This window comes from Sturnira hondurensis, unplaced genomic scaffold, assembly GCF_014824575.4.
Source record: "Sturnira hondurensis isolate 20B ecotype Veracruz unplaced genomic scaffold, ASM1482457v3 Scaffold0020670, whole genome shotgun sequence".
NCBI lineage: Eukaryota > Metazoa > Chordata > Mammalia > Chiroptera > Phyllostomidae > Sturnira > Sturnira hondurensis.
Window position 1 is genome coordinate 148,412 of NW_028093301.1, and position 21,898 is coordinate 170,309.

The 21,898-nt window shown below is 37.4% G+C and overlaps 1 protein-coding gene and 1 pseudogene across 1 annotated transcript in view; both read left to right on the forward strand.

Moving 5' to 3' along the window:
- Window positions 1–21,898, forward strand: part of AKAP10 (A-kinase anchoring protein 10) — an 85,857-nt gene that overhangs the window by 11,281 nt on the left and 52,678 nt on the right. The window contains exons 2-4 of the mRNA XM_037030362.1: window positions 2,889–2,936; window positions 4,552–4,734; window positions 7,480–8,037. Coding sequence (XP_036886257.1) covers window positions 2,889–2,936; window positions 4,552–4,734; window positions 7,480–8,037 — 789 coding nt within the window. The remainder of the gene's footprint in view (window positions 1–2,888; window positions 2,937–4,551; window positions 4,735–7,479; window positions 8,038–21,898) is intronic.
- On the forward strand, window positions 5,950–6,294 carry LOC118976097 (cytochrome c oxidase subunit 7C, mitochondrial-like; annotated as a pseudogene).

A 21,898-nucleotide genomic window follows, 5' to 3' on the forward strand; every position in this document is an offset into this window, starting at 1 on the left:
ACTCCGCCCCTCTTACCGGTTCAGTTGAACAGTTCGTTGTTGTTGGACTTCCGTATAGTTCAGTTTTCTGTTCTTTGGGTGTGTCTTTGTTTACTAAACCTTTGTTGTATTCAAACTTGGTTGTGGGAGAAGGCACAGTGTTTCCACCTATACCTCCATCTTGGCGGAAGTCTCCTCTAGCTTTTAATTTAAAGTAAGACTTCTTTCACTTGAACACTTAGAGGCCATTGTAACGTTATTAATTGGCCTAAAATCATTATTGTTGTGTATCAGGGAACAGGGAGGAGCCAGGAGAGGAGAGATGGGAGTGCCTGGTTGATAGAGCAGTTGGACCTCATTCAGTATTTATCAGTTCTACTTATTGTCTTGTATGAGAGCTGGTCGTGACATATCAAAACCATTAAAATAGTAACATCAAAGGTCACTGCTCACCATAACAAATACAATAATAATGAAAAACTTTGAAATATCGCTAGAATTACCAAAATGTGGTACAGAGACACAATGAGTAAAAGCTTTTGCAAAAATGGCACTTATAGGCTTGGCTAGATGCAGGGTTGCCACAGACTATCAATTTGTAAAAAATTGCAATATCTGCAAAGTACAATCAGGTGCAGTGCAGTTAAAGAAGGTATGCCCAAACCATTTACGTAATTTTTAAAGATGTGCAGAATAATACCATGATTTACTTTTTTATATATTCATATGTAGTAACAGCCTAAAAACATGCATGGCAGTCAGTGCACCTAATTTAGGATATATTTATGTACAAGAAGAGAAGAGGAACATAGAGATCAGGTAGTGAGTCATAAGAACCTTTAACTATATGTGTAATATTTAGAGGGGGAAAAGGAAATAAGGCTGAATGCTAATATTTGGTGAAGTCAGGTTGTGTGTGTGCTTGCATGTTTGAAATACTGAATAGAAGATCTTATGGGTGAGATAACAATGCATCGAGTGTGGCAAAGTGGAACTGTAGAAGTATATTTTGGTGATAGAATCAGTTGGTCTTAAAAGTAATGATTTGGGTGTGGGAAGTAAGGGAGAGACCATGTTAAGGATGAGTCCAAAATTGGGGACTGAGAAACTGTTTGGAGATGGTGTGTCCTTTATGAGAGAACACTAAGACTGCAGTAGGAACAGGTTTGGAAAAAGATGGTACATTTCGCTTTGGATAAAGGGAATGATAGATATAAGGTAGGTGGTTAAGTAACTGAATTTAAGATCAAAGAACGATTTAGAACCCTGGCTGGTGTGGCTCAGTGGATTGAGTGTTGGCCTGCAAACCAAAGGGTCACGGGTTTGATTCTTAGGACACATGTCTGGATTGTGGGCCAGGTCTCCAGGGGGCGTATGAGAGGCAACCACACATTGATGTTCTCTCCGTCTCTGTCTCCTTCCCTTCCCCTCTCTAGAAATAAATTTTTAAAAATCTTAAAAAAAAAGATTTAGACTGGAGGTATAAATTTAGTAACCATGGCATATCTCTGGTATTGAAAGCCTTAAGAATAGATAAGATTATCCAGGAAATACATACACATACACACAGTGGGACACAGTTGTCATACAAATCAATAACAGAACAATTAATAAGTAATGATACGGGAATAAGCTTTTGTGTACTTACAGTGGTAAATCTACTTTTGCCCATGCCTCTATGTGTTGAAAAGAAAGGGGATCCAAACCCTTTCCCCTAGAAACTCCCAGTGGGCAGAGGAGAGGTCAGCCAAGGGAACAAGCTAAGGAGTGGCTAGAAAACCAGGACAGTGGAGTGTCATGGAAGCCAAGATAAATTTGTATTTCAAGTGGCTGAAGTCCATTGGCAGATCGTGGAAGGGCTGCAAAGACCAGTGATATGTACTTGAAATGATCTTAACATCTGTCCACGTTTATTTCCACACACTTGCATGTGGACTTTTTGAAGGCAGGACTGTCCTCTCTAAGTCAGGAGAGTGTCTGGTACATAATAGGCACCCAAGTATTTGTTGATGGATTGATTATCAGATACTGTAAAAGCTAGTTATTTCTTGCTGCTGCCCTTCAATGTTTAAGAACACAAGTAGAGAGATGGTTACATTGTGGGATTTATCCTGATACTATTTTCATGGTGAGAGTAAAGAAAATGTCATGTTAGAAAACCACCAGAAAAGAGGATTAAAAATAGTCTTATGTTAGATCCTGTAAGAGTTTGTACTTGGCCTAGGCTGCCATGCACCTTCCTTTCTGGGACATGTTGTTAGAATATCTGCAATAGAAGCTCCATTGTTTTGTGTGATTTTTTTTTAAGAAACAAGTTGTTAAACCTTGAGTATTAGAAGTTTTGTAATTTTGTAAGTTTAGAATATTTGTGTTTGATGCTGTGGTGGGGGATACACAACAAACAAGATGTGATACACAACCAAAGAACTTTTTCTTTAATAGTGGTTAGTACATGGTAACATTAGTTAACGTCCTAAATTTACTGTGTGATGGTTACTCCTCTAAGCCCTTTAGAAGTATTTATTTTTTCATCTACAACCCACTAGGCTAGGTATTATAATTACTGACCTGATTTTATAAATTAACAAAATTGAGACCCAGAGGAGTAAAGTTACTTGTTCATGATCCCATGTCCAGTAGGTGGCAGAGCCAGAATTTGAACCGGGAATTCTGACATCATCTCTCCACAGCACACTCAGCGTTTGAGACTGAATGCTGTTCAGAGGTCACTTCCTTAGAGAAACCTCCCCTGGTGACTGTGTGCCCTGACCCTTCCCCCAGTCATCTAGCCATGTATAATAGAATTTTGAATACTCATCTGTTAGAATAAAGCTTGTCTAATTTTTATAGTGTATAGAATGTATCTTTTTTACTGGAAAGGTTGGTCATGATGCTCTTTTGTCTTCTAGTGAAAGGCAGAGAACAAGATAAGACTTCAGATGCCAAGTCAGTTAAAGGTGAGTTCAACAGCATTACATGGGATTAAAAAGTGATGTGCTTTGCACTTATGAACTTTTTAATCCTGTTGTCTTCTCTGTTCTTTTGCCATTAATCATTTCTGCCTTTTCTTAGAATTATTTACGATTGACTTATTTCTATTTAACTTTTGTATGCTCTTCAACACGTAGCATATGGTAGGCTTTTTTACTAAGCATCTGTTGGCTATCCTAGTAATTACAGTGAACCAGTGCCTTTCTTATTAATCACATATTTTATTGTTCCCCGTGATTTGTTGACTTTATTTTTAAAAAACCACGGAAAGTGCTGTTAACTTACAGCTAAGTGATGGCACTGCTAGCACAGGCTTGGTTTTCTGTTTATCCAGAAGTATGGGTGGTTACAGTTTGCACTTCATTACTTTGGATGAATGGCCTTAACTTAAACTTATTCTAAGTACTTTATTGGAATCAATGTATTGTCCCTATTCATAAGACTTTCTTAAGGTATAATCTCTCCTGTACTTTTGACTGATTTCATTCTGTCAATGTGTAAAGATTAGAATGGGAAATTGATAATGGAAGTTATTTCCATAGCCATTAAGTATAATTTTATAAATGGAATTTATTTATATGAAATCTGTGGATTGCTCCTTATTTAGATTTTTCTTTCAGATGTTTATATGATGTGTGACTAGCATTGAATATTAAGTCTATGTGCTCAGTTTTCCAGAGCAACTAATTATAACTTGTCAGAGATTCGTAAGATGATTTCGAATACTGCTTATTTCTAATAATTAAAAGTCGGTTGAATTCCATGTTAGGTCATAACTACCCTTTAACATGATTGGCGTTGGTAGAGGCTAAAAGCTGTTAGTAAGCAGAGCCTTGTGAACTAGATCTGGTTGTACTAGAAAGGAGGGAACTGGATGTCTCAGGCATACTACTCTTGTACACTAGCAGTGCAACTTTGGAAGTCACGTCACTTTAGAGTCTTCATTTGTGTAATGAAAGGATTGGCCTACCTAACTTCTAAACCTATACCAGGCTAAAAAAAAATTTAATGCTTGCACTCTGTTTATGACAGTAAATAATCTGTACTTAGCATTCCTAACTTAATTGAATAAAATCATTTGAAGATAACTTCATTGCATAATTCTCCCAACTCTTATTGAATAACCAATAAATATAGATACCTCAAAACAGGTATAAATATTCATGCTCTTAATCTGTGTTCTTTTATAAACACATCTCAAGGAATAATAGATTAAATTACAGTTTTCATTCTGTACTTTTAGTTTTGTTCCTTGGGCAAGCAAGGGTTAAGGAATGAAAAGGGCCAATTTTCAGAAAGTCTGCTGGCTGTGGTATTGTCTGCCCTCAGCTTCTCAAAGAAAGATCTCTTTCACATTCCTTTTGGCACAGTATTTTGAGGTTATAAATAATAATATGGCATTTCTTTCTACTTTTCTGCTGTTTGATTAATTTACCTTTCCCTTAGCCTTGTTGAGTGTGCTCACTTAAGAGAAATGTTACAGAACTTAATTTTTGAAGTTCTTTTTAAGCCCTCTTTTGAAACAATTTAGAAACTACCAATTTTTGTTTAATTTTTAACAATTTTTTGAAAAATTTATAGCCTCAATATCCGTACATTCCCCACAAAAAAGCACTAAAAATCATGCCTTGCTGGAGGCTGCAGGACCAAGTCATGTTGCAATCAATGCCATTTCTGCCAACATGGACTCCTTTTCAAGTAGTAGGACAGCAACGCTTAAGAAGCAGCCAAGCCATATGGAGGCCGCTCATTTTGGTGACTTGGGTAAGTAACAGTCACTTTTTGTTAACTTACAAAGGAGGAGGGAGTTGAGTATATTATGCGAATCTCCTGTCAATGGATACTGAACTGTATAATTAGAAGGAGCTTTGAAAAAGGTGTATTTTAACTAAAATAGCAGCTGTAAGTATAATGGAAGCACCGTTTGTTCCTATAAATACAAAATGTAAAGCACATCCAATGGAAAAATTGGCCATTTCCAGAAGAAGGTATACATTACATTGCCTGTGTGAAAAAGATGTCTCATTTCACAAATAATCAGGGAAATGCAAATTAAATAAGAAGTTAATGTGCCCCCTAACACATTAGCAACTATTTAAAGTTTGATGATTTGAGTGTTAATGTAGATGTAGAGAAATAGCCACTTCTTTTTAGTGGAACTGTAAATTGTTGAAGAATTTTTAGAAGGCAATTTGGAAGTATTTATCAAAATATATACAATCTATTGCCGTGGCTGGTGTAGCTCAGTGGATTGAGCGCGGGCCTGCGAACTACACGATCGCGGTTCGATTCCCAGTCAGGGCACATGCCTGGGTTGCAGGCCAGTTCCCAACAGGGGACTCTTGAGAGGCAACCATACATTGATGTTTCTCTCCTCTCCTTACCTTCCTCTCTAAAGATAAATAAATAAAATCTTAAAAAAAAAAATATATATATATATATACAATCTAGTCCTCAGATACACTCACATATATTCATAAAGATGTATACATGAGTATATATAAGGCTATTCATTGCAGTACTGTTGTGATAGGAAAAAATTAGGAACAGCATATAAATACCCATTAATAAAGAAGTGGGCAAATTTTGGTATACCCATACTCAGGAATACTTTGTAGACCTTTAAACGTTTGAAGAAGACATGGAGAAATGTCCAAGGTATGTTAAAGTGAAAAAAAGCAGGTTACATAGCAGTATATATAGTAGGATTCCTGTTGTGTTAAAATAACTTATTATCCCCCCACCCAAAAAAGATATACAGGAGAGTTCTTACAACTGCACATGAACCTACTGTGTCTCAAAATTAAGTTTAGTTGAGAAAATTGTAAGTCTTGCAGGGGGTCAGGATATCCTGAAGTTCATGAAACTGATGTGTACAAAGATGAACTAGTTAACATTGACAAGAAAGTCAGCAAGGATGATGACACGTGAATTGCTTCAAAGAATATGATTTGAATAGCAAAAGGTTAAGAAAAGCCCTTTTGAAAAATTGATGAAGGCACGAAAGGGGACAAGGTAGCAAAAAAAGGTCTTAGTGTGATAATGCCATTTTTTCTGTTTTTAGTTTATGCCTGTTTCGCAGGGCTTCCAACAGCAAAATGTTGGGACAGAACATTCTGAGATTCACCACCTCTGTGGTCTGTAGGAGCCACTCACTATGAGGAAGGTCCAGGAAGAATTTGTCATTTTTGGTGGAAAACAAGGGTGGTTACTAGCTATGATGACTTTGTATTTTGGATCTGGATTTGCTGCACCTTTCTTTATTGTAAGACACCAACTTCTTAAAAAATAAGGTTTTAGGTAATCCATGAAACAGATATGAAGAGGAGCATTTTTTTTTTAAGATTTCATTTATTTATTTTTAGAGGGGAAGGGAAGGAGAGAGGGAGAGAAATATCAATGTATGGTTGCCTCTCATGCGTCCCCCGCTGGGAACCAGCCCGCAACCCAGGCATGTGCCCTGACTGGGAATCGAACCTCGATACTCTGGTTCCCAGGCCAGCTCTCAATCCACTGAGCCACACCAGCCAGGGCAAGAGGAGCATTTTAAGAGGTGCAGTCTCTTTGAAAAATGGATCAAACTTTTGAACTCAACATACTAGATGTGTTTGTAAATAAACTTATGGCATGAATTTTTAATGCTTCTCTGGAATACAAAATGTGATAACTAAAAAATGTGATGAAGCCATCAGTTAATTTTATGAAAATGAACCTCTTTATGTTATCCTGTGACAGTTAAAAAAATTTAATTTTTTTCTAATAGCTGTGGTTTTACTCATAATTTAAATTTAATTAAATATAAAATAAACTTGTTTATATTAAGTTTAGTTTTATTTTTAAAGATAAAATTCCAGAGCTACTCTATTCTATTTTAAATAATGCTGAGAGTTCATAACACTTTTCTAGCTATGTCTGCACATCCACAATTGTTCCTTAGGGTTAGTTCCTAGAAATGGAGTTACTAGATTGACAGTCATACATGTTGCTAAGGTTTGCTGTCTGTTACGGAATGCTCCTCCAAAAAGATTTTGCCAGTTTACAGTCTCATCATCAGTGGCTGAGAATGCTCCCTGTTTTGTTGTGCACTACTTGTTAGTGCTTGTTACTGATTTTTGAAAAAATATCTTTCAATTTGACAGGCAAAAGTGTTATATTTATTTGCTTTCCTGGGATTTTTAATGAGGTAGAATATTTTTTTAAAACTTTACTAGCATTTTTTTCTTGCTTTGGGACTAGTATCTGAGTTTTTTTTAAAGAAGATTTAAGTGGTCTGAATAGCCATTAAAAGAGATGTAAGGATCATTTGAGTAACATAGAGCTTTTTAATAATTTTAAAAAGTTTTGCACAGGTGCTTGTTTAGAAACCAAAACCGTAGTGTTTCTAGTTCTTTATTCAATTACATTGCTAGGAAGTAAAGTTTTGAAGAACTTTGATGCTAAAAGTGAATGACTAACTTGTCATTTACCTGTTTGTTGCTGAAACTGCTAAAATTCTTTTGCTCTTTTCAGGCAGGTCTTGTCTGGACTACCAAATTCAAGAGGCCAAATCAAGCCTTTCAAAGACCCTTGAACAAGTCTTGCATGACACTATTGTCCTCCCTTACTTCATTCAGTTCATGGAACTGCGGAGAATGGAGCATTTGGTTAAGTTTTGGTTAGAAGCTGAAAGTTTTCACTCTGCAACGTGGTCCCGAATAAGAGCACACAGTCTGAACACAGTGAAGCAGAGCTCATTGGTTGAGCCTGTCTCTCCATCTAAAAAGCAAGAAACTGCAACATCTTTTGTAATGGAGTCTCTTGACGAGGGATTAGAGGATTCTAGCTCAGCCCAGTTGCTTATGACTCAATCAGAAGGAACTGATCTAAATTATAGAACTAGCAACTCCCAGAATCACTGGCTCCTTTCCCAGGAATGTGACAGTGCCCATTCTTTCCACCTTGAAATGGCCAGAAGAGAAGCTCAGGAAATTTCCGTGGAAACCCAAGAATCTTCCCCAAGACTTAAAGTAGCCAGGACAAATAGTCTCTCTTCTCCACTAAAGGAATTATCAGGAAAACTAATGAAAAGTAAGTATGTGGTTTCCATTTCTCTCTTTATTCTGGTTTTGTTTTGTTTTGTTTTGTTTGTTTTTTAGCATTGTACAAAATGGAACTTGAGATAGGGAATAAAAGGGCTGGAATAACTTTTTTCTCCCACATCAACTTTCAAATTTGGGAGGATTTGGTGAGTGCCCTGGAATAGGATCAGTGTATAGGAAAGGAGCCAAAGGGATATCTATAGTGATTGGATCCTCTAAGGAGAATTTTAGCAGAATTAACAAATGAAGGGTCAACTCCCATCCTGCTGTTTCCTTCTACAGATTTTGAAATCAAAGCATTATCCAGATAGGCTTAGTCCATCCTGTCTGTCTTAATTTTATTACAACCTGACTGTACTTTACAGATAGATTTATTTTTTAATTGCTAGTAGGTGACATTTATTGAGTTCTATGCTAAGGGCTATACTTGGATTTCATATAGTAATAACAACACTTCTGTGAAGTAGGCATTATTATCCTGTTTTACATGAGAAAACCATGGCTTAGAAAGGTTAAGTAAGTTGAGGTAGGCTATATAGTAAGTGGGGAGCTAGAAATATAGCCCAGGCCCAGAACAATAACACCTTACTTTTTTAATTCTCTATTTGGAAATTATGCACTCATTTTTCAATTATTACCTTCTGGAATTCTAATTAGACAGCTTCTGTTTTTGGTCCTATTTGTTCCTTGTTTCTCAAAGGGCTAAATGATTTTCTTTTTGTTCTTTTGCTTGTTCACTTTTTTCTTTTTCCATTAAGATTTATTTTTTTTAGAGCAGTTTAAAGTTCACAGCAAAACTGTGAGGAAGGTACAGATTTCCCATACACTACCTAAGCGTTGTTTTGGTTCAATCTTCTGAAGCAAATGGTTCAACCATTTTTTGAGCCCTGAGCAATAGCCCTTGAAACTGCAAGCTCTAAGTCTCTTGAACTTGGTGGTTTTTCTCAGGTGAATGCCCTCCCTGTCTTACACTTTTATTCTTGATTTACATTGGCTTCTACGGGTCCACAATTCCTTACCTACAATTCAGAAATCTAGCAAATGTCAACTGCTACAAGTTATTTTTAAAGTCAGTGAAACTTGCCCTGAACCAGTATGAACTGGTATTATTGCAGAAATATGAACGTGTTTGATTATGAGGTACTGTCCCCATGCTACTGGGGTATTGGTACAGTATATGTTAATAGTGTGTGACCTCTGTAAACACCTTCCCCCCAGTTCTGAATTCTAAAAGATTACCAGCTCCTGAGGTTTCAGATAAGGTTTCAGCCTATGTTTGTTTCTGAGAGGTTTTCTTAGGCTCCGCCGAGAAAGAAACGGTCAATCAGCCATAAAGTAGGCAACAAAGAGCTTTACTGGGGTTTGTGCACCCGGGCGAGGTTCCCTGGTCTGCAGAATCAGGCTGGCAAAGTCACACCCAGGCAGGGAATGTCGTGGGGTTTTATTTTCGTTGGCTCCCTGTGGGAGCTGGGGATTGGTGCCCTCTGAACAAAGCAGCAACACAGCATTGGTGGTCTCTTCCTCGGACTCAGGTTACTGTGAGGATGTCCATCTTGGCAAAGTCCAGCAGGAGCTTCCTTCTATCCCCGCCCACCCTAACAGTTTCTGCCTCTCATTTCCCATACTTGACCACAAACTCCAGTACACTTTATAAAAGCATTTCAGGAGAATTTAGTGTTGGGAAGAATTTTGTTGAGCATCTAGCCTACCCTGTTTTTAGAAATGGAAGTCCAAAGTCTGTTCCTATAATTTTAATATACTTTATTGTTTTTGGAAACTGTCTTTGTTTTGGTGGTACTTTATTTCAATAAAAAATAGAAAAAGTAGTGGAGTTATTACGAGAATACTTGTTTTTTTCTTTTTGCATTACCTTCAAAATTTATGTGCAGTTCAATTGACCTTTTCGACTTATACTTGTATGTATTTTGACACATGCATAGAATCCTTAACTGTTATCGCAAGCAGGCTAAAGATCAGTTTTGCCACCTTTTTAGTTAAATACCTCTGTATTCCAACACTTGGAATCACTGATCCATTCTCATTCTCTAGTTTTGCCTTTTCCAGAGTGTCATATAAGTGAATTTATATAGTATGTAGCTTTTTAGCCTGGTTTCTTTTACTCTGCATAATAGCTTTGAAGTTCATCTGTGTTGCTTATATCAATAGTTCATTGCTTTCTATTGCTAAGTAGTATTCCACTGTATGGTGGTACTGTCCATCCACCTATTGAAGGACATTTGGATATTTTCCAGCTTTGATGATTATGAATAAAGCTGTTATAAACATTTGTTTACAGGCTTTTCTATGGACAAAGTTTTTATATATCTCTAGGGTAAATGCCTTATGGGGGTGTTGGACTATGTGGTGTGTATTTAATTATGTAAGAGACTCCCAGACTGTTTTGTAGAGTGTCTCTACCACTTTGCATTTTCACCAGCAGTGTGTGAGTTCTATTTGCCTGTCTCTTTGCAAGCACTTGGTATAACTGGCTTTTTGTTTATTTGGGTGTTTTTAAGCCATTCTAACAGATGTGTAGTGGTATCTCATTATGGTTTTACCTTGCCTTTTCCTAATGGTTAACGATGTTGAATCATGTACATCTTTGCCATCTTTGGTGGATTGTTCTTTGGTGAATTGTTCAGGTCTCTCCCATATTTTGTTGGATTGTTTTATCATTGTTGAATTTGGAGAGTTTTTTATATGTTCTAGATATAAGACCTTGATTTTCAAATGTTTTCTCCTAGTTTATAACTTAATTTTTTTCATTCATCTAACAGCATCTTTCACAGAGCAAAAGAACTTTCTGATTAAATTCAGTTTATTAATTCTTCTTTTATGGATTATACTTTTGGTGTCATACCTGAGCGCTTTGCCTAATCAAAGGTCATGAAGGTTTTCTTCTATGTTTTCTTATGAAAATATTATGATTTTGTACTTTACATTTAGATGTATCGTCTGTTTTGAATTAGTGTAAGGTATGATGGTTAGGTCAAATTTTTTGTTTTATTTTTGCATGTGGATACCTGATTATTCCAACACCACTAATTGAAAAGACTGCTCTTGCTACATTGAATTGCCTTTGTACTTTGGTTGTCTTAGTGTAGGTCTATTTCTGGACTCTGCTCTGTTGCATTGTATGTGTCTTATTTCTTCACCAATGAGACTTAGTTAAAGCCTTAAAATTGGGTAGTATGAGTCTTCCAACTGTGTTCTTTCTTTTTCAGATTATTTTGTCTGTTCTAGTTTATTTTACCATAAAATTTAGAATCTTATCTCTATTATGAGAAATCCTGCTGGAATTTGTATTGGAATTGCATTCAAGCGTTTGGTCAGTTTGGGGAGAATTTACAATTTAACTGTATAGGTTGTTACAGTCCAAAGACATGGTATGCCTCTTCATTTGTTTAGCATTTTATAGCTTTTAGCATAAAAATTCTTTACATGTTTTGTCAGACTTACATCTAAGTATTTTATTAGTGCTTTTATGAATGGTATTTAAAAATTTTTTGTTTCTGATTTTTTAATGCTAGTTTATAGAAATATGACTGACTTTCATATGTTGACCTTTTGTGACCTTACTAAACTCACAGACTACTTTTAGGAGCTTTTTAGGTAGATTTCTTGGGATTTTCTACATAAACAATCATGTTATTTGTGGATAGAGACTGAATTATTTCTTCCTTTCCAATCTGTTTTTTTTTTTTCTTTCTTCTTGTCTTACTGCACTAGCTGGGACTTCCTGTACCATATTGATTAGGAGTGGTGAGAACACAGTCACTGTTAAGTACGAGATTGGCTATGAGGTTTTTTATAAATGCCCTTTATCAAGTACATGAAATTCCCTTCTCTTAATTGTTTATTTAGGGCTGTTTGGATCTTGAATGGTGTTGAATTTTGTCAGATATATTTTTGTGTCATTTGATATAACCATATGATTTTTTTTGTCTGTTAATAGAACATTGATTTTTATTTAATATTTAGTAAGCTTGCATTCTCATGGCAAGACACATTTGGTTGTGGTATATTATTCTTTTTATATTGCTGGATTTGTTTTCCTAAGCATTTTTATTTCTAGACTTATGATGCATGTTGATCTTTAGTTTGTTTGCTAGTACTGCTTTTGTCTGATTTAGGTATCAGTGTGATGCTGGCCCCAAAAATGAGTTGGGAAAGTTTTCCACCTCTTTCGTTTTCCAAAAGAGACTGTGTATTGGTAGAATTGGTATTAAATGTTTGGACCCTGGCTGGTGTGGCTTAGTGGATTGAGCACCAGCCTGCGAACCAAAGGGTCACCGGTTTGATTCCCAGTCAGGGCACATGCCAGGGTTGTAGGCCAGGTCCCAGGACAGGGGGGCTTGTGAGGGGCAACCACACATTGATGTTTCTCTCCCTCTCTCCTTCCCTTCCCTTCTCTCTAAAAATAAATAAATAAAATATTTACAAAATGTTTGGTAGAGTTTGCAAGAGCCTGGAATTTTGTTTTTCAGAATGTTTTAAATTATGAATTCAATTTCTTTAGTGTGTGTAAGACTGATCAGATTATCTTTTTAGTGATTACCAATTTTAATTGTTTATGGTTTTTAAGGAATTGTGAATTTAATCAAATTCTTGAATATATGAGTATGCAGTTATCTACCATTACCTTAATACCTGTTTAATCTTGGGTTTACAGTGATATCCCTTTTTCATTCCTGACATTGGCAATTGTGTCTTCTTTTTTGTTTGTAAGTATGTGTAAGGATTTATTTGTCTTTTTCCAAGAATCACCTTTTGATTAATTGACTTTTATCTGTTGTTTTTCTGTTTTCAGTTTAATAAATTTTATGCTCTGTATGTTTTTCCTTTCTCCTGCTTGTTTTGGATCTATTTTATTCTTTTTCTAGTTTATTAAGGTGGAAAATTTAGATTGCTCATTTGAGATCTTTTTTTTTTAAGATAAGCATTTAATGCTATAAGTTTCCTTCTAACCACTGCTTTAGGTACATCCCACATATTTTGAACTGAGCAAGAGTTAAATGTCTAACTTCCCTTGGTTCTTACCCTTTTGCCCATGGATTATTTAGAAATATGTTGAGAGGATCCAAGATGGCAGCAAAGGAGGTAGAAGTTACACTCACCTCCTTCCAGGACCAAACTGGAATTACAACTAAAATATAGAACAATCAACCTCAATAACCAACTGAAGACCAGTTGAACAGAAGTCTTTACACAAGGATTTACACAAGAAGCCACATCAAGACTGGTAGAAAGAGTAGAGGTGCAAAAAGTGCTGGTTCCGTACCCATGTGCAGTAGCTAAGAAACCAGAGAGATATCTCATCTGTAAAGGTGCCACTCTTAAGGAGTGTGGGGTCTCAGCCCTATACTGGGCTCTTCAGCCCAGAGCACCAGAGCCAGAAAGAGGATCCCACATATTATCTGGCTGTGAAACTCAGTGGGGATTCTGTCCATCGGGAAGAGACAGGAGTCTTCTGCAAATCCACATGCTCTCTTAAAGGGCCAGTGCACAAAATCACATTCACAGCCACTCACGCTGGGCTCTGGTAGAGGGCAGGTGGTGACTCAGAGTAGACTGGAGTCATGCAAGGAGAGACTAGGTTTTATGGCTCCAGGTAGAGAGCAGGATGAACAGCCATTGGTGTCGCTGTGCTGAGTTTCTCTCCCACATAGCCCACAGATGCCATCTTTCTTGGGTTGAGTACTCCCCACCATACACCATCAGCCTGTGAGAATGAAATTGCCTTATGACCATTGCCTCCACATCGCTGATAACTCCCTGAGACCTCACCTCACAACAAAGATTTGCAGGCACCTGGTGATTCACTGAGACTCAACCTCATAGAACTCACATGCTGAAAGAGGCTCTTTCAGTGAGTGAGCCTAATAGGCAGCTGGCAAGTGGAGGCTGATTGCAAGATGCCTTAGGCCTTTTGCCTACCTGGCCCTAGACTTAATAAAGGTGGAAGCTGGTTTGGGGGCTGAGTTTCACAGCCAGATGATATGTGGGATCCTCTTTCTGGCTCTGGTGCTCTGGGCTAAATAGCCCAGTATAGGGCAGAGACCCTACACTCCTTAGGAGTGGCACCTTTACAGATGAGATATCTCTCTGGTTTCTTAGCTGCTGCACATGGGTACAGAACCAGCACTTTTTGCACCTCCACTCTTTCTACCAGTCTTGATGTGGCTTCTTGTGTAAATCCTTGTGTAAAGACTTCTGTTCAACTGGTCTTCAGTTGGTTATTGAGGTTGATTGTTCTATATTTTAGTTCTATATTTTACCTTTCCACACAAGTCCAGGCCCAGCAGAGACAGCCACAAAACTAGATCCCTTTATAGCTTCAAACACGTTGGCAAGGGGTAGTCAAAGTCAGTGTGTGACATTGATTGGCACTTGATTCCCCTGCAATAGACTCCAGAACCAACAGACCCAGGGGAAGACTTAAGTCATTGTCAGAGCAGAACCCAGGTAGCTCCACAAGTGGCACACCCAAAGGGAGATCTTAGAATGCACCAGTTCCTCCTGAGTTGAATTCTGCTTTCTGTGGTCAGCACCTGAACAGCTGCTAGTACACTGTGGATGGGGTTGATCCTCATAATCAACCAGTGTGACGGTTGACCCCATGCACAAGCAGACTAACAGCAATCAAGACTCAACTAGAACAAGAGGGTCCACATAATCCACACAAAGAACATTCCTGATCACCCATATCAGGTGATCAGGGAGAGTATCTCTGGGTCCCACAGAACACCTATTGATAAGGCCACCATACAGTGACTGGGAGACAAGGCAAATGTACCTAACACACAGACAAACACACAAAGGCAGCCAATATGGAAAGACAAACAGGCCCCAAATGGAAGAACAGGAGAAATTTCCAGAAAAATAAGTGAGATGGAGACAAGTAATCTACCAATACAGAGTTCAAAACAATGGTGATAAGAATACTTAAGGAACTGAGTGAGAAGTTTAGCAGCATAAAAAGGACATAGAAATTATAAAAAAGAGAACCACTCAGAAATTAAGAACACAGTATCTGAAAAGAAGAATACAGTAAAAGGAATCAAAAGTAGGCTAGATAAAGTAGAAGATCAAATCAGTGATTTGAAAGACAGGATAGCAGGAAAACAAAGAATTAGAGCAGCTACGAGGGGAAAAAAAAAGTTTAAAAAAATGAGGATAGTTTAAGAGACCTTTGGGATACCAAAGTGTAATAACATCTGCATCAGGGGTAACAGAAGAAGAGAGAGCAAAGATTGAGACGCTTCTGAAGAAATAATGACTGAGAATTTCACCTAATCTGGTGATGCAAAAAGATACACAAATCTAAGAAGAACAGGATGCCTCAGAGAAGATGTATCCAAAGAGGCCAACACCAAGACACGTTATAATTAAAATGGCAAAGGCTAAAAACAGAAAATCCTAAAAGCAGCAAGAGAGAGACAGTAAGCTAAGAAAACAATCCAGTTTACCATTGTATTAAAAAATACCTAGTAATAAATTTAATCAAGAAGGTAAAAGATCTGAACTGGGGAAGTTATAAGCCACCAAAGAAAGAAACTGAAGATGATACAGGTAAATAAAAGCATATACTGTGTGTGGATTGGAAGGGTTAACATCATTAAACTGTCTATACCTGGCGAAGCAATCTATAGATTCAACACACTTCCTTTCAAAATATAAATAGCGTTTTTAATAGAACTAGAACAAATAATCCAAAAATGTATATGAAACCACAAAGGACCTCAAATATCTACAGCAATCTTGAGAAAGAAGAATGAAGTTGGAAAAATCGTGCTACCTGAATCAAAATATATTTCAAAGCTGTAGTAATCAAAACAGCATTGTATTGGTATAAAAAGAAACATAGATCAATGGAAAGAGAGAGCTCAGAATAAAATTCACACCTATGTGGTCAATTAATATTTGATGGAAGTGGAAAGTACGTACAATGAGGCAAAGGTGGTCTTTTAAATAAATGGTGTTGGGAAAATTGGACAGATAATGTAAAAAAATGAATATATACCATTTTGTTAACACCATATATAAGAATAAAATGAAAATGAATTAAAGACCTAAATGTAAGACTGAAATCTTAAATCTTTTGGGAGAAACATAAGCTGGAACATTTTGGACATTTCTCTTAGTAATATTTTTGATACATCTCCTCAGGCAAAGGACACAGAAGAAAAAAACAAATGGGACTACATTAAACTGAAGAGATTTTGTACAGCTAAAGAAACCATTAATGAAAATACAATCCACTGAGTGGGAGATGATATTCAATGATAACATCTGGTAAGAGATTAATACGCAAAACTTATAAAGAAGTCATACAATTCAATACCAAAAAAACACAAACCAATTTTAAAATGTACAGAATCCAGTGTCACCCCAATACATTTCAATAAAAAGGAAAAATATGGGCAAAGGACTTCACTAGACACTTCTCCAAAGAGGACATACAGATGGCCAACAGACATACAAAAAGATGCTCATTGTCACTAATCATTAGAGAAATGCAAATTAAAACCACAATGAGATATCACCGAACACCTCTCAGGGTGGCCATCATAAACAAATCAATGAACAACAAGTGTTGGAGAGGATGTGGAAATGCAGATTGTTGCAGCTACTGTGGAAAGCATGATGCAGTTACTTCAAAATATTGAAAATAAGCCCTGGACTGTGTGATTCAGTTGGAACATTGTCCCGTTACCTAAAGATTGTGGGTTTGATTCCTGGACAGAGCACATACCTAGTTTGCAGGTTTGGTGTTCAGTTGGAGCACATACATCTCTGGTTCAAGCATGAATGATCCTCAGTCTAGTATGTTCGGAAAGAAGCCAATCAGTGACTTTCTGTTGTATTGATCTTTTTTTCCCTCTCCTTTCCTCTCTGTAAAAAGCAATGAAAAATTGTTCCTGGTTGAGGATAAATACATATTATGAATGAATGAATGAATGAATGAATGAATTGCTTTATGACCTGACAATTCTACTTCTGGATTCATACAAGAAGAAACACAAGGCACTAATTATGCACACCTACATTCACAGCAGCATTATTTATAATAGTGAAAATATGGAAGCAGCCTGTGTCCATCAATAGATTATTTGGAAAAGAAGAATTGGTACATGTGTGCAATGGAATATTATTCGGCCATAAAAAATAAGGGCATCCGCCCTGGCTGGTGTGGCTCAGTGGATTGAGCATGGGCCTCTGAACCAGACGATCGCGGTTCAATTCCCAGTCAGGGCACATGCCTGGGTTGCAGGCCAGTTCCCTGCAGGCCAACTCCCAGCAGGGACGCACGAAAGGCAACCATACATTGATGTTTCTCTCCCTCTCGTTCCCCTCTAAAGATAAATAAATAAATAAAATCTTAAAAAAAAATAAGGGCATCTTACCACATGGACAGCATGAATGGACCTAGAGGGTATTATGCTAAGTGAAACAAGTCAGAGAAAGACATTTATTATTTCAATCATTTTGGAATCTAAGGAATCTAAAGAACAATATAAAAGAACAAACAAAACAGAAACAGACTCATAGTTACAGAGAATAAACTGATAGTTGCCAGGGGGAGGAGTATTGGGGGACTAGGTGAAGAGGTGAAGGGATTGAGAATTACAAAATAGTCATTAGGATATTAAGTGGAGCATAGGAAATATCAGTGATATTGTAATAACTATGGATGGTGCCAGGTGGGTACTGAAAATATTGAGGGGAACACTTTGTGATGTATATGAGTGCCATTATGCTGTGTACCTGAAACTAATACAAAGTAAAATTGGATACAAAATAAAATTAGATATAAGCTGTAATTGAAAAAATTAGATTTTTTAAAAAGATATCTATTATTTAGTCTCCTAGTTTGGGGAGAATTTTTTGTTATTGATTCCTGAACTATATTATGGTCAGAATATATTTTTATGACTTCAAATTTAAAAAATTCTTAAAAATTCTTCAGTGACGTAGCACATAGTATATCTTGGTGAATATCTTGTACAATGTAGAGTTTGTGTTCGGCCGATGCTGTGTGTCATGCTGCTGTTTATCTGTGGTAACCTCTCATGTTCTGAAGTAAGAACTGTCTGCTGCCAGATTTATATAGCCACTACAGTTTCATTTGATTAGTGTTTACATCGTACCTTTTCCCATGTATTTACTTTTGACCTACCTTTATCGTTCATTTTTTTAAAAATATTTTATTTATTTTTTAGAGGAGAAGAGAGGGAGAAAGAGAGGGAGAAAAACATTAGTAGGCCCCCCGCTAGGAACCTGGCCAGCAACCCAGGCATGTGCCCTAACCCAAAAACATCAGATACCCCCAACTGGGAACCTGGCCAGTGATCCAGGCCTGTCCCCTAACCCAAATCGACCTAGTGACCTTTTAGTTGCAGGCAGGTGCTCAATAGCCCACACATGCTTGAGCCATTCATTGTTTTAAAAGTAAGTTTCTTGTAAGTAGCATGTTTGCTGAGTTGGTTTTTTCTTAATCTATTCTGACAATATTGTTTTTTGTTGTTGGTAATTTTATTTCAGTGTAAATTTTAATGATTTACATTAAATCACTACAGTATGGTTATTTGAATTGTAATATGTAAATATAATTATTGATATTTGTTATTATAACCTGAATGTAATTTTATTGAGTGTAATGCTTGGATTTAGTTTACTATTTTATTATTTGTTTTTTGTTTCCTCTGTTTCCTATTCCTTTATTTCCTAGTTTCCTAGTTTCTGCTTGTTATGGATTGTTTAAATTTTTTTTAGAATATATTATTGAGTTCTTGGTTGTAGCTCTTTGTGTAGGGTTTTTTGTTTGTTTTTTTAATTTTTATTTATTTATCTTTAGAGAGGAAAGGAAGGAGAGAAGGAGAAACATCAATGTATGGTTGCCTCTCATGAGTTCCCCTGCCGGGAACTGGCCCACAACCCAGGCATGTGTCTTAACTGGGAATCGAACCGCAATCGTGTGGTTTGCAGGCCCACGCTCAATCCACTGAGCTATACCAGCCAGGGCCTGTGTAGGGTTTTCAATGGTTTCTCTGGAGATTGCAATATATATAGTTTTCGCAGTCTTAAAAGTGAAAGGATTACTTTTAAGGATTACTTAAAAGTAATCCTTTATCACTTCAAGTGGCAAGTAGTGATTTTACGGCCACATAGTCTGTTTACCTTACCATTTTACATATTGTTAGTTGTCATCTACATATGTTAAAAAAAAACCCATTAGATAATTTTAAATTTTGCTTTCAACTGTGATATGTGAAGAATTTCAGAGAAGAAAAATTGGCTATTTTATTTAAACCAGACATTTGCTGTATCTCTTTCCTTCATTCCTGAAATTCAGTTTTCATTTCTGTTATTTCACTAGTGTCTCAGGAATTTTCTTTAGCACTTTAGAGCAGGTCTGCTGTCAATTCTCTCAGTTATCCACCATCTAAGAAATGGTTTATTTTCCTTTTTCTTGAAATAATTTTCACTTGGTAGAGAATTCTAGGTTGGTAGTTCTTTTACCACTTTAAAATGTTGTTTGCTTCCTGTGGCCTCCATGGTTTCTGGTGAGAAATCTGCCATCTTGGAATCCTTACACTTAACATGGGGTTGTGTGTGTATGTGCGTGTGTTGCCACTTTCAAGATACTTTTGTTACTTTTGTTAGCAGTTTGCTTATAGTGTCTAGACATAGAGTTTTTTAGTTTCTTCCTATTTGAGATTCACTGAGCTTCTTGCTTGGTTTTATAAATTTGGTTTCATGCCATATTTGGGGGAATTTTTTGTCAGTGTTTCTTAAATTTTTTTTTTTTACACTGTGTAAATTTTTCCTTTCCTTTGGGGACTCCAGTGACCCAAATCTTATACGTTTGTTATTCCCCTGTAAGTTCCTGAGGCTCTGTTTACTTTTCTCCATAAATTATTTTCTTGGAAAATTTCTTTTCATCTATCCCCAAACTTACTCATTCCTCTATCATTTCCATTATGCTTTGTCTTCCAGTGAATTTTAACTTTGGGTTGTTACGTTTTTTAGTTCTAATATGTCCCTTTTTAAAAATCTTCTGTTTCTCTCTAGTGCAGTCTTCTATTTGTTTCACATGTGTTTGACCTCTTGGAGCATGATTATAATAGGTTCTTTTTTAAAAAAATGGTTTTTGGTTATATAATTCCAGCACCTGTGTCATCTTGTTAGGTCTAAGGGGTTTGACCCCTGGTCAGGGTATATACAAGAATCAACCAGTGGCCCTGGCTGGTGTAGCTCAGTGGATTGAGCGCGGGCCTGCAAACCAAATAATCGCGGTTCGATTCCCAGTCAGGGCCATGCCTGGATTGCAGGCCAGTTCCCAGCAGGAGACACACAAGAGCCAACCATATATTGATGTTTCTCTCCCTCCCTCCTTCCCTTCCCCTCTAAAGATAAATAAATCAAATCTTAAAAAAAAAAAAAAGAATCAACCAATGAATGCCTAAATAAATGGAACAACAAATTGCTATTTTTCTGTTGTGTTCTCTTTCTCTCAAAACCAATAAATAAAAAATTAGGCCCTGGCTGCTGTAGCTCAGTGGATTGAGCGCGGGCCTGCGAACCACACAATCGCTGTTCGATTCCCAGTCAGGGCACATGCCTGGGTTGCAGGCCAGTTCCTAGCGGGGGACTCACAAGAGGCAACCACACATTGATGTTTCTCTCTCTCTCCTTCCTTTCCCCTCTAAAAATAAATAAATAAAATCTTTTAAAAAATTAGAAAAACAAAGTACTTGTTGAGAGGGTGGGATTTTCTGTTGTTATATAATTGTTTTCTGAGTGTGTTTTAGGTTTCTTCTCGCTGTTTTTCTCTCTCCCTGTTTTCCTTTTTTCTTAATGTAGTGGGCTTACATGGGAGATCTTAGAGTGGTAGCAATATGTTTTAAGCTAATAACATTAATCACATACAAGAACTCTTTGCTATTAGTTCTCCCTGGCCCCATCCTTACCCCAGCACTTTTTGACTCAAATAAGTCATTTTAATTATTTTCTATAAAAATAGGGATAAGCTACTTTGCTAACCCCACAAGTTCTGTAACTATGGTTTACACACCCAGAGAGGGTCCCTGAGGTTTATTCAAGGGGGTCCATGTGATCAAAATGATTTCCACAACAATTCCAAGATGTCTTTTTTGCCTAATCATGTGGCAAATATACAGAAGCACTTAAACACAGAAGCACTTCTGCATACTGAAGCATATTACTTATGTTAAGGAAAAGTACATGTGTAGTTGATTGTTCTTGTGAATTCAAGTAGCTGCTTTTTAAATGGAATACAAGTTTTACTTAAAAGAGTGACTGTAGGGGACTTCCGCCAAGATGGAGGCATAGATGGAAACACTGTACCTTCTCCCACAACCAAGTTTGAATACAACAAAGGTTTGGAGAAACAAAGGCACAGCCAAAGGACAGAAAATTTAATTATACGGAAGTCCGACTACATCTAACCGTTCTACAGCAATGGTAAGAGGGGCGGAGCCAGCACCGAGCAGGGTCGGGCAGGACAGGTCCCCCAACCTAGGCGCACAGGCAGCCCGGAACCAGTTGGGGTGCGGGGCAGACTGACCGCGGTCGCACATTCGAGCACAGTGAGATGGACCACGCAGGCCCCAGGGGGCGAGGGCTGACAGCGGCGGTGGCACACTCGTGTGCAGTGGGACGAAACTCGTGGGCATGGTGACGACAGCAGCTGCGGCACCGGTGAGGGCCGCGGTGGCAGACGGACGCCATAGTCCTTCTTTGACCCCGCCCCCACATACAGTGTCACAACCCAGCGACTTAGTTGCCCTGCGCTAGTGAACACCTTAGGGCTCCGATCCTGCTAC